The 13,309-nt window shown below is 40.6% G+C and overlaps 1 protein-coding gene across 6 annotated transcripts in view; it reads right to left on the bottom strand.

The window, feature by feature from the left end:
• Positions 1–852: 852 nt before the first annotated feature.
• The window catches only part of tacc1 (transforming, acidic coiled-coil containing protein 1), a 30,932-nt gene continuing 18,475 nt past the window's right edge, over positions 853–13,309 (bottom strand). For 3 of the 6 annotated variants that reach the window (XM_040029054.1, XM_040029053.1, XM_040029049.1), the window contains exons 2-14: positions 12,461–12,570; positions 9,056–10,376; positions 8,621–8,656; positions 8,184–8,247; positions 5,922–6,147; positions 5,259–5,323; positions 4,872–4,997; positions 4,709–4,785; positions 4,557–4,600; positions 3,462–3,625; positions 3,264–3,370; positions 3,012–3,132; positions 853–2,438 (exon numbers count right to left, since the gene is read on the bottom strand). In XM_040029054.1, coding sequence (XP_039884988.1) covers positions 2,373–2,438; positions 3,012–3,132; positions 3,264–3,370; positions 3,462–3,625; positions 4,557–4,600; positions 4,709–4,785; positions 4,872–4,997; positions 5,259–5,323; positions 5,922–6,147; positions 8,184–8,247; positions 8,621–8,656; positions 9,056–10,305 — 2,346 coding nt within the window. In that variant the 5' untranslated portion in view covers positions 10,306–10,376; positions 12,461–12,570 and the 3' untranslated portion in view covers positions 853–2,372. The remainder of the gene's footprint in view (positions 2,439–3,011; positions 3,133–3,263; positions 3,371–3,461; positions 3,626–4,556; positions 4,601–4,708; positions 4,786–4,871; positions 4,998–5,258; positions 5,324–5,921; positions 6,148–8,183; positions 8,248–8,620; positions 8,657–9,055; positions 10,377–12,460; positions 12,571–13,309) is intronic. The other 3 variants (XM_040029050.1, XM_040029051.1, XM_040029052.1) reach the window with 3 other exon arrangements.

The following is a 13,309-nucleotide window of genomic DNA, read 5'->3' as shown; positions in this document are numbered from 1 at the left end:
AAAAACCCAGACTCCAGATAGAAATGAGCCTAATTTAGAAATTAATTAGTGTGACACTCGATCCTAATTGATCCCACAAAACCAGTAACCTCATAACTGCTTCACTAGGAGAAATACTGTGTTTCTACAGTGAATCTGATGGCATCCGTAGCAACATTTGGCAAAGTCCTAATGTTCCTAACAGCTCAAGTTGAATCAGAAAAGGATATATGTAAGAGGGAAACTGGGATTTAATGAAGACAAAGCCAAACAAGCAAAATTAGTGATTATTGGGTAACAATGACCTGCTTTCCACAGATTCCGTTACATGTAAATGATTGACAGCCCCACTCGAGCCCAGAGGAACAGGAAGCAGGCTGTATTTTCATTCAAGCTGCAACATAACATGGGGATGTAAACCACATTTCACATAGGTGACTGAAGTTTTTTTTTGTAGTCTACACATCTAAATCAATTTGTTGTTGAAATTAGGGCGGCATGGTGGCACGGTAGTTAGCACTGTTGCCGCACAGCAAGAAGGTCCTGAGTTCAATTCCACCATCAGGCCGGGGTCTTTCTGTGTGCATGTTCTCACGGTGTTTGCATGGGTTCCCTCCAGGTCCTCCGGCTTCCTCCCACTGTCCAAAGACATGCAGCTTGGGATAGGTTATTTGGATAATCCAAATTGCAACTAGCTGTGAATATGAGTGCAAATGGTTGTCTGTCCCTGTGTGTTGGCCCTGCGACAGACTGGCCATGCAAGTAGGCAATGACTCCTATTTAGCTCGCCTCTGTTTTCATTTATTTATTGCTACAACGGAAGCTGATGATTTAAACGAGCTTAAATGATTGTGACCAAGAAGGAGAGTGGCATATTATTAAATCTTAACCATTTATTAAGGAATGCACAAAATATAACAGTTGACATACAATCTGAGTATACGTAATTCTTTCGTTTTACAAACATTAGCAACACAATTATGAATACTCTTTTTATAAAGTATAAAATGTACTATAACTGTGAATTTTAAAAGCACCTTCCAACTAATGTTAACACCACCACGACGGGACATGAGGTCACACTGAAACCCACTTCATTTTGCTGTGACATTTGGCAATTGATTGTGCTGATGTAATGAAGGCTACTGTACAATATGTGTCTTTTATACACTTCGGACCAAAAATGCACACGTGTGCTTATTCAAGTGAAATCAGACCAGAAAATATTGATACAGCAAAAGATGTACAATGAACCCGACAGGCCTCGCTGATCTATTGCTGAAGGTGATAGCACTGAAACTGCAAATCCACTGCAACTGACTGCAGTTCAATCATACAAGAAATACACTGACTACAGTACTCTTTGCAAACAGCTTGGAAACAACTGCACAAAGAAAAAAAAAATAAACCTGTTTGTCTTTCTTTTGTTTTCTCTCAAAAGGCACAAGCAATGTTTTGGCTCATAAATAAAATATGGACACAACCCCAAATCATTTTTATGGCAACTGGTAACTTTTCCACACTCAAATGCAGAGCAGTTGAAAATGAAACATGCCACATGGTTTTGTACTACAGCATAATAAAAGCAGGTTTTACAATATTAAAGTCAAAGTATCATCAAAGTGATTAAAAACTTGGATTTAATATTTGATTCTTTTGAAGAGCTCTTTATATTTAACAATCCCCAAGATTCAAAAACAGCTTAATGTAAACCCACGTATAACTGAAGGACACACTGTGTAAACCTGTGAAATAAGAAATACAAACTGAAAGGCAACTTAATTAATCTGAGATAAATGACCTGAAAACTATACAAAATGATCCATTTAGGCACTCAGCACATGGATTGTATTATTAACGCAGTTAATTGCAGTATAAATGTGCTCTGGTGTAAAGAAAATGTGCATGCATCCCTGCCAGTGTCATCTTTTCCCTTAGCTCCTGCACACATGCAGTGTAAAATGGGGGTGGAAAATCCTTATGAGACGAGACGTGATGAGACAACACTTGAAAATGGGTAAATCCCAGAAACGTAAAATGATACTTTACTGTAAATCCTGAAGCAAAGGTTTACAAATCATTGAGTGACTTATTTAAAAAAAACAACAACAACATTACATCCTGTTATAATTGTGTGCTTCTTCAATGGTCCTGACATGATTAACACAACAATAGTTGTACTCTCATCGTATTTCAGTCTGAAAGGAGAAAATGAGCAAGTGCAACCATACTGTCCTTCAGTAATATACTGTATATTTAAACAAACAAGCAATGAAAGCTGCAATGTGCCTGATCTATGATCATGTAAAAGATTTAAAGCAGATGTTGTTGTGAGAAAAATCTGGAGCTGAAGAGGAAGCAATTAAGAGCCACAGAGTTTGATGAAAGGCGTCCTATTCTGTTCCCAGTTTGGCGATCAGTTCATCACAGATCTTGGTGAGCTCTTCAATCTCTTGATTCTGTAAAGGACAGAAAAAAAATAGAGTTAAATGTGCTAAAACTTAAACATTTAAGCGATTCAGAATTTATGGAGTTAGTGGGACTCTGCAGTTTGTCCTTCTTTTGACGATTTTGCTTTAAGTAAACAGAACATTGCCCTCTAGTGGGCAGTTCAGATCATTGTAAATTAAGTGCATTTAAAATCACTATTCTGCTGGACTGTGTTCTATTTATAGAAGTAAAATAAGGAAAACAGGAAATCATCCCTTTCACTATCTTGAAGATAAACCCAAACAAAAAAGAAGTGACAGGAAACATCAGGTTTTGCGTGAAGCAGAGACTAAAAACTGCTAATTGTTTAACTTCGAGGAAAAATGACTGCACACAGCAGTTCATTCAACAGTCAGACACTGATGCTTAAATTGTCTTGTTTGACATCTTTTTGCAGAAGAAAATGAAAAGTGTGTTCAGCACACAGACAAGACCCAGTAGAGCTTTCAGTCTTAATTACCTAGGTTTTTCAGCACAATTTTCCATCACTAACACAGTTAAACACAGTCAGATCACTTTAATTAAATTTGCTCTTATCCTACCTTCTGAAGGACAGCTCTTTCAAGTGACTCCACCTTCATCTGCTCCTTTCTCAGGCTTGCGTTTAGGGCCACACTCTCACCGTTTGCCTTGGCACGTACCTGGGCTATGTCCTCATTGGCCCTGTTACAGAAGAAACGATGTCAGACAATGTCAGAATGAGAAATGACGCCTAGCTTTGAAATGTAAATGGGATTTCAGGAGTCAGTATTTGAATAGAAATGAAATCTTGGAAGCCTAAATTGCAGACTTACTTGTCGAGTTTCTCCTCAGCGTGGATTTTGAGGGTTTGATATCGCTGCTCCTCTTGCTTGATCCGCATCAGGTAGTCTTGAGCACACTTCTTTAGCACCTCCTCGTTCTGGAGAGAAACATGTAAAACAGGTCTAGTCAAGTTATGCGAAGGTGGCCCACACAGCTTCTCATGTGATTCATACTGAGACTCTACTGACCTTCTTAAAGCCCTCCAAGACTCCCTTCATGTTCTCATACCGCCTAAAGAGGTCAGCAAAGGAGCGCTCCACTGAGTTGAGGTCAGCCAGGGCCTGATCTCTCTCTAAGGTCAGCTGTCTCACTGACTTACTACATGACAGGGTCTTCTGCTGCTGCTCATCCTCTGTAAATAAATGAGCCAGAGTATAAAATAAGGGCTAAAAACACACAACAGCTGTGAGACAAAACAGTGTAATGCGATAACACATGAGTGCACATTAAAAATGCAGAATAGACAGTGTAGAAATAATGTTTTATGACAATGCTGTGTTTTTTCCAAAGTAACAAATAAATACAAGATTAATCCCAGGCTAGAGTGGGACTCCTAGCTTTTCTGGTTAGTGCTGGTCCTCAGTTTAAGGTCAGTGCAACAACAACAGAAACATAGAAAACAACAGGCTATTTATATGGGTATACAGTGTAATGTACTTGGCTTGAAAGTCAACAACAGGTCATGCTGGTGAAAAATGTCAGACTGCAGGTGGAAGTAAAAGGTCGAGCTGATAGCAGCACAGGTCTAAAGTGAAACCTGACACTTTATTTTTTATAGCCGTTGACCAATAAGGCAACCCCCCCAAAAAAAGACTGAAGCCACTGACTGTGCTGTTCTGTTCCACCACACTGTAACTGTAATACAGCCTTACATATTACGTATAGGCTGTTAAAAACAAATTAAAAAGACTGCAGTCTATTAGACCGTCTATTACACAGTAGGTTGGTATTACACGTGTAGATTATATGCATAAAATGTTAAAAAAAACATATACAAAATAAAATGCACGGCTGAAGTGTGCTCAGCTGTTGCATTGTATCCATGCATCTGTTATGATGTACCTTATGAATTGAATAGTCTGATGGCGGTTGCGCAAAAACGACGTGTAATGGATACATGATGGTTTCCTTTTTGTATAAATATCCACATAGATCAGAGAAACAAAATGTACATCTGATTTGGGGGTTTGTTTGAAGAAGTGACACAGTTGTTGGAGCAGTAACGTTGTGCATAATAACAAATTCATGGAGAGCAAAATCACCACTAGGTGGCAGCAACTTACCAATCATCTGTGCGACTGTTTTCTCATATTCTGCAACTATTTTCCTGTCAGAATAAAAACCCAAAGCAGTTACTGTCATCTTTGTTTTCACATGTTCAGTTGTGTTTAATATAACATAGACAGGAGCACTCAGACAAACAAATGCCTCGTACCTCATTTCCATAACCTCTGCTCGACTTTCTTCATATTTTCTCTTCCATTCATTGACCTCAATCTCTTTAACGATGATCTGTTTAGACAGGAGAGACATAAAATTAAAAACCCAGCTATGATCAAAAATAAACAGTTAAGCATAATAACAACCGACCCTTTTACCTCTTCTCTGATCAGGGTTAGCACTGCAGCTTTGTCCATCTCGCTCAGAGGCACGCTGTCCTGGGACAGGGCTGCTGTGTCAGGGCCCTCATTGCAGGTCAGTTTTGTTGTTGTGGACATCGCACTCTGTGGAAGGAAACATATTGTTTGAGGCTGTTTTGAGGCAAGTAGCTACACTACAATAAATATTACAAAATCTGGTTTGGCCATAAGGTGCAAGTGATGTTATCTTAGACAAATATTGTGATTCATTGAGCAGAAATAGCTATGAATGAGAGCATAGTTGGACCTGTTATTGCTAACCCGAAGAACAGCTGACAATGCAAAACAATCCTGTCATGCTAAAATATTTATACCCCCTTGCTATTGTTCCTATAGTCCACTTACTATATCATCTTTCAGGCTGAAGCTGTCCTTCTCCTCCAGCTGGTCTGCAACCTTTGTCTCAGAACCTTTGACAAGATCAAACACGTAACTCAATAAGAAAAACTACTGTAACTATCCATATCACAGTTTTCAAAAACAATCAAATGCACATGAAGTAAAGAGTTCATACTTACTATTTGTCTAGTTCTGTGCTTTTTGTTTTTGTTTTTTTTATTGAAAAGACTGCATGGCTGGTCCTTATGCACAACTGTGGGGAGCAGTATAAATACTGCCCAGTGTAGTATTTATACATTTCTTTTATTCAGGACAGAATACTGCTGAGCATGCCTGGTACATTTTTCTTCCCCTCCCTTAAGCATGACGCAGTAGTTGTTGAGAAAATTATGTAACCGCATCACCTTCCTCGTTCACATCGTCTTATCAGTTTTATTAATAGAACTTGCTGTGTAAGCATCCTTTCCACTGAGGCTGATTTAAAAGAAAATCTAAGATATTGTGCTTTTTGACTTAAAAACATTGTCCTCAGACGTTACCTTAACTTTTAGCCAAGTTCTATCCAAGCAAAGCCTCCGTTCACTCTATATTACCGTCTTAAATACTTAAATACTCATACTTCTAAACAGAAATAGGCCATGTCTGTACAAATGTCACTGTAGAGCTTACCATCCATTATCACTGGATCACTGCTTAGCTGCTTTTTTGCAGGTGCTTTATTGCATTCTGGCTCCTCTCTCTCCTGCTGGCTGTCTGTTGTCTGTCCCATCATACAAGTGGAGGCCAGCTTCTCCTCATCGGTGGCATGATGAACTCGCTGAGTGATTTCTGGGGTCTGTACCACCACTTCATCCTCATCCTGGACATGAGAGAGCGAGGTATCTGTACATATATCCTGCATCACAGTGGAATTTATTCTATTTATGAGATTCTGAAGCCCTCCCCCTTCCCAACACACACACACACACACACACACACACACACACACACACACACACACACACACACACACACACACACAGCCTAAAGGCACTGTTGGTGAATGCGTGGGCACAAAATATTACTTTAGGCACTAGTACTGATTAGTACTGATTAGTAATGATTGATAACTATTCAGACCAAAAATGTCACATTTGGATTCATCACTCAATCAGACCTTTTGGCCCTTTCAGTTTGGTTCTTGTGCAACTTGCCATGCCTCAGCCTTTCTCCCTGTTTCCCAGCTTCTTGGCAGCCACCCTTGTGCTGAGTCCATTTCTAACCAGGATTCAGTGAACTGTAGGTCGATCAACTGAAGCGTCAGATGCATCTCTCGGTTCCTGTGTCAGGTCTTTGCTGGAGTCTTGCTGTTTGTTTAAGAACGTTCATCTGCTGTAGATAGTTTTTTAGGGCAGCTACCTTTTCTTTTGTTCTCCATTTGTCCAGTTTCTTTCATTCTTTTAAGGATAAGCTGCACACCATGATGAAATATGTCAAGTTTGGGGGTAACTGATTGTTGGGATACACTGTGTTGGTGCCAAAATGTTATTTAATCAGTATATTATCATGCTCATTGAACTGTGGTATCTTTGGCATTTTTTGTAGATTCAGCTAAAGAAATGAGAACAAATGACATTTTTCTGTGAAAGACTGCTAGTAGTCTGTTTTCTGTTATGCATAGACACAACACTGGTTCATCTACCGGATCAGGTGCATTTTTATGCTTTAATGAGTCATAGGTCAGAATTGTTGTAGTTTTGCATTTTCTCATTAGATTTTGTAAATTTTCTCTTTGACTTTTTGCTTTTAATTTGCTCTTAAGTTTCACTTTAGTTTCCAGAGTTGATTTGCTTATTTCCATTTAGCTTTTATTGTTTGAAAATGTTTAGTTTAGTTTAGTTTTTAATAGTTTCAGTATTCACTTTAGTAGTTTACTTGTAATTAGTTTATAGAGTGTGCATATCAGAGGGAAGATTTAGGAAAGTTAGTAGAGATACTGATTGACTCACAGACATCAGGCAAGTTTTTCATAAAACTAATAGATACTAAAACAAAGCACATTACCATGTATTTGTATTTTATTTTAGTTATTTTGCTTTTTGTCCTTCTCACTACCAGTACCATGAAACAATACCTGCAGCTTATTCGGGTGCCACGGGTAGTCTAGAAGGAAGGTTTGCTGTGTCCCCTAGCACAGTCTTAAGTGTGCGGAGGCGTTATCAGGAGAAGGGCTCTTACATGAGGAGAGCTAGAGAGGGCCAACGTGGGGGTTAACAGAGACCTCCACGCGTTAGCCAGTTAACAGTACCCTGACTGCTCTTAGGGGCCTGAAGCCATGCCACATTACTGATCGTTTGGTCAGAAACATCATCATGAGTGGCCTGATGGAGGTGATTTTTACAGGACTCTGGCACTTCTCCACCCATTCCTCCTTGTACAAAGGAACAGATCCTAGTCCGTTCCAGTTTTTACACGGTATATTTTAGGTCAGCATCAAGCAGTTCCAGTGAGATAACAATGAAGGTCTTCACAATATTGTTAAAGTAAGTTAAGTATTCTGTAGTGACGCCATATCTTCAGGATTTCTCCTGAGGATGATGAAGGTGTTGCTGCTGAGGACAGGTGGAAGCAGGAGACTGATATGTTGACTGCAGAGTGATAAGTCACAATTTTGTCAGCATGCCAAGACAGTACTGCAGAGCTGGAGACACTGCTGATGCTTCTGTGACTCCCTCTCTGTCTCTCGCTCTCACTGTGTGTGTGTGTGTGTGTGTGTGTGTGTGTGTGTGTGTGTGTGTGTGTGTGTGTGTGTGTGTGTGTGTGTGTGTGTGTGTGTGTGTGTTCAGAGGTGATGGTGGACAGAGCTCCTGTATAATGAACATTGCGGTGTCACTGCAGTAAGGTGAAGCAGTCGCACACACATACACACATCCTCACAAACACTTATATTACCTGATTACACACGTCAAGGACCAAGGACTGGCTTTCATCGTATTTCTCTACTTTACAGGAATTCCTACAAAACAAGCACAAAAAAATAATGCAAGAAATTACAATCTATAGACTAAACGTGCTGTGACGCTTTAATTAACACATACTGTTTCCACAACCATTGAGCTGTGAGCATTTCTCTGCTTTGGTGTTTAGACAGATATCAAAGAAAGACCAGTGATGCACATACAGACATGTAGAACCATACTGGTGCTGCTAAACATCTGGAGAGCTCACAAGATGTAACATACTACATCTCTAACATGTGAAATGAAAGTGAGGAAGACATATATTGCCCTCACATGCTTCTTTGTAAGCCGGTCCTGTTGCAGCGCATACCACGATGAGAGTAAAATGCGAAGCAAGCATGCGTGAGAGAAACGTGCATCAGTACTTACAACAGAAAACAGAGAAACTTGACTTGTTCAGATGTCCTGAGGCCAATAGAATAGGACAAAAGCAGAAAAGTTTGCGGGTTGCACGACAGACGAGGGGGAGGAAAGATGAAGGATGAAAGGGATTAAGCAAGTGAAGGAGGGATTTTGATAAGGGAACAAAGAAGAGACAAAGGAGAGCAAGTGAGCGACTGGAGGTGCTTGGCTCAGCATTTTTTAATACTCAGCAGATAAAGTTTGGCAATAAACACAAGATGCCGACAGACATGGAAAAGCTGAAACTGGTCCAATGACTACAGCTGTAACAGCACTTTAAGAGTCTGAATATAACATGTTTGAGAACTGTGTGAATATCCAGTGTATCGGTGATAATGTTATGACCTCAGAGCTTCGAGCTCATGGGGCAAGAAAGAAGGTTTTCATGTTTTTGAGACTTACTTGATTGTTCTCTCTTTGTTTTTCTTGGGAATCTGCCTCACTTTCTTCTCCACCTGAGGTTGCCTTGCCTTTTGTTTCTCTCCTTCTTTTACTTTTTTCTCCGGCAGAGACGAGGTACTGGACGTGTCCTCGTTGCTCAGAGATTTTGAAGGTTTAAAAGGGTCCACAGAAACATCAATATTGTCCGGGTCAAAGCTGTAGGAGCTTCTAGGAAGCACTGGAGAGTTGTTCACCTTGCTATTGCTACCAAATGGATTGAAGTTTGGGTCATCTGACTGACTGGGATCAAAGTTATATGATCCTGTCTTAAGAATAGGAACATCGTCCAAGTTCAAAGGTGTAGAAGAGTCTGAAACTGGAAGAGAAACTTCCAGATCAGGCTCTGAAACTGGCTCTGGTATAGACTGGGGGACTGGTTCTGGTGCTGGCTGTGAAAGTGTTTCTAACACTGTGGGTTCTGGTTCAGGTTTGCAGGAAGCCTCGGATCCTTTGGGCTTCTGCTTCTTTGTAGCAAGTTTACTGATTGTCTTTTTCCCTCCTAGGTTCTTTGGAGGAGGCCTGCTGGCTGGTCCTTCATCCAGGCCAAACTCCATCATCATGGGCTTAACCTCAGATGATGGATTTGTTGTTTCCGAGTGTGCTTGTGCTGCTGAGCTGGCCTCTCCGAGTGGCTCGAGTCTGGGGAAAGAGCCCGGTTCACACGGTGGGGGAGAGTTTTGGATTTTTGATCCGCCGCTGGTGAATGGGTTAAAGCTCTCATCCAAAAGGTCAAAGTTATATGTGACCTTAGGGACAGGAAGCTCTTCTTCCTCGTTTGTGTTAGCAGCGTCATTCAGCGAGGACTTCATTTTCAGAGACAGAGGTTTGGATTTCCTCGTTTTACTCTTTTGAGTAGGCTCTGCCTCGTTGGACAGGCCATTGTATTGTGCCTCTGGTTCAGCAGGAGGTTTCTCCTCAGGGGGCTCTGGAGCTGAGAGGATTTCAGGTTCACTGCTCAGGATTGAATCTGGTTCTGAGGAAAGAGCAGGACCCAGAGCTGGAGCCAGATCTGGGACTGGATCAGCTGCTAGAAGAGTAGCTGGGACTTGGGATGACTCAGAGGATGGAGCCACTTCCTTCTGTGTGGATAAATCAGCAGCAGGCAAAGAGCCCAAATCTGCTGGAAATTTCACCGTTTGTTCTTCTTCTAGGGTCTGAATGTTTATTTCGAGCGGGCCACCCATGGGGACTGCAGGCTCATCCTGACCCATGTTGTGGCTGAGCAGAGTGTCCTGATCCCTGACAGGAGCAGTCACTATCAGGTTCTCCTCCTGCTCCAACTCTGTGGAAGAAATGAGACCCAAAACACCAGAATTAATCATAAAACCAAAACAAGTCTTAAAAATTAATACACACTCCTGCTGCCAGTGCTGTTCTCTTTAATAACACGCCAGCTCAGATGTCAGTGATATCTGATTGGCTCTCTGAAAGCAGGTTAGTCACCAGCCAACTGTTCCAATTGCTGCTGTTGCCATGGTAATATGTTACTATGAGGGCCATGACATTTGTACAAACTCATGCATATGAAAATAAAATTAAAAAGGTGGAGTGGTTTATCATGTTGTGTGTGTTTTAGACAGTAGTGATGGGGGCTGCTGTGGCGCAATCATTAGCTCCAGGGAAGATTTTGAGACCACAGCATATTTCAGCATGCCTGTCATACTCGCCGTGTTCATGTAACATTATGTTGCCAGGAAACAAGCAAAGCCTGCTGATACTTCTACCCAGTTCCAGTCGGATGTCGCCAAAGTGTCACTTTTGACTCCTTTAGTACAAATATAAACTCTGTTGGTGGCGCTTGTCATGTCAGGTAGATCTCACTAAGCTGCACTGCCTGTTTTACCAATAACATGAAAATTATCTATCTGATAAAATGTTATATGTGCCTTAAATAGTATAGGCAGTGATCTGTACTTGTAGTGACCCCAGGCAGATGTCAGTCACATCTCTAACTGTGACCACACCTTTAACTCTGCAGATAAGAGAGAAGGGCAAAACCACACTACCAAAAGGTCCTCATTAATACTTAATACATAATCCTAATTAATCCTACTTTTATTGATCTATAGACGCTGTTTGAATCCTAAAGTTTAAAGTACCATATTAAGCTACAGTAGTATTAAAAACTGTTGTTATGCAGATCCAAAATTCTCTACACGTGATGGTTTTCGGTTCTTGTAGATCGACTGTGATCTGTACACTTGTAAATAAAGCCCACTGAGTCAGTGTGGAGAAAATTTCCCTGAGATTGCATCTCAGTTACATTGTCAACAGAAAACAGTTTAATAGGTTATAATATAATAGTGATTCATTTAACCCCGCTGAGATCAAATTGGGCTTATATGGTCCGTCATCTAAAGTGAGTTGCACACCCATAAAATAGTTATAAACTGTCATCACGCAGATGCTGATGTAGTAATGGAGACTTTGGATGGACACAGGCAAACACTGGCATTAGCATGTTTACTTTCAACGATGTTTCCAGAGATGCTTCAGCTCCTCCCTGCCCGAGATCAAACTTAGAAACAGCTGCAGGGAGAGATGTTTGCAGTTTGAATGGAAACTCCCTCCTCTCTCCACACTTTCTGACCTTTGCAACTTACTCTTTTATAAAATGTTGTTGGAGCTGTTTTACAGGATGGACTTAATCCTACTAAAACCACAACAGCCACACAAATATGAGGACTACTAAAAATCAACTACTAAAAATCAACATGGGCCCAAAGCATGATAGCTTTGGGCCCATGGCTTGCTTTGTGCAGTTGCTCCCTTCATACTGACCTCTGTCAGTGACTACTACAAAGCAGGGTGGGGCTTTAGATGAAGCTTTTGTTGAACCTGTTGAATTCCAGAGCAAAGGCCTTTCCCACACTCTGCTACAGGCTCCTCCTTTTGGTGATTCAAAGGACAAAGTCAAGGCTTCATCACACCCAAAATCCTTCCTCATCTGCAAACCAGCTTACATACCAAGCATGCAGAGCATATTTGGCCACCTTCAGGTATTAACCTTAATTATGTTTAATGAAGTGCATTCTGCATTTGACTGCTTGTCTGTACCCCACATCGTAAGTCATTACTCAATCACACAAACGTTCATTTTAGCATTAAAAAAACATTATTTTGTTGACACACTCTAAACACATGTCCCTCTTGTTGACTATGAAGATAAACACAAATGTGACACCTGAGCATTTAGTGAAGCATCTACCCTTGTTTCCATGGCAACCTTGAAGCTACTGCTTTGTGTTGTGCACTCGAACAAGCATTTCTTCTCATATGTTGAATATTGTAGAGCTACTGCTATTAAGATGTTACAGTGGACAGCTTCTCATCATCGCATTTCTGTCTGTCTGCTGTTGGCCTCACCTGTTTTGTCTGCATCAGTGTTGTTGTTCTCCAGCTCTCCTGGGATGGTCGGCGGGGCGCGGACAGGAGTCGCTGCCTCAGGAGTGTCAAAATGACCCTCTGAGTCAGAGCTGTGGTAGTCAGCGAGAGATACATATGAGAGAGAGAAAGATTAAAACATTCAAAACATTAGAAAGGAGCACAGAAGTGATCATATTACAAAAACAGAGAGCACGAGACAGAAAAACTCCTGCTGCCAAAATAAAAATGAAAGACAAATAAAAATGAAAACCAAACAAAACAAAAAAACAAACAAACAGATGCACTATATTGATTCATGGTATCGTAATGTACAGATAGTCCCAGGTCAGACCAAGGGTGGAATTCGCCTCTTGTGCTACATAAATAAATACTTTTTAGAAGCATGAAGAGGTGAAAATACAACATCTTGCAACCCCCTGGTGGTAGCATCACCACCTGGTGATCTTTGGTCTTGGGAGATGTAAAGGAGGGCAAACAAATTGTTAAAATTAATTTTACTTATAAAAAACTGCTCCATGGAAAATCATAACACAGCAAAGTAATTAAGTAATTGATAAACAATTAAATGAGAGAAAAATTCATGTTTTTTTTTTTACATTTTCTTTGTTCCTTTTCACAATTACAGGACAGTCAGGGCAACAAGCAACCAGAATTTCTTTCTAAAATTTTAAGCATTCATTTCTTATAATTTAAGGTCAAAGAATTGTGCTGACAGACGTCTTTTCATTTACTACAGCAGCATTTCTTTATCATGTAGAAAAGCTGAGATGAAATATTGAAAATGTACAAGTGACAATGCATATTTAAACCTACACTGAAAGGAAGAGC

The sequence above is a fragment of the Simochromis diagramma genome, unplaced genomic scaffold (assembly GCF_900408965.1).
Source record: "Simochromis diagramma unplaced genomic scaffold, fSimDia1.1 OVJJ01000483.1, whole genome shotgun sequence".
Lineage (NCBI taxonomy): Eukaryota > Metazoa > Chordata > Actinopteri > Cichliformes > Cichlidae > Simochromis > Simochromis diagramma.
This window is presented reverse-complemented; position numbering and strand designations above follow the sequence as displayed.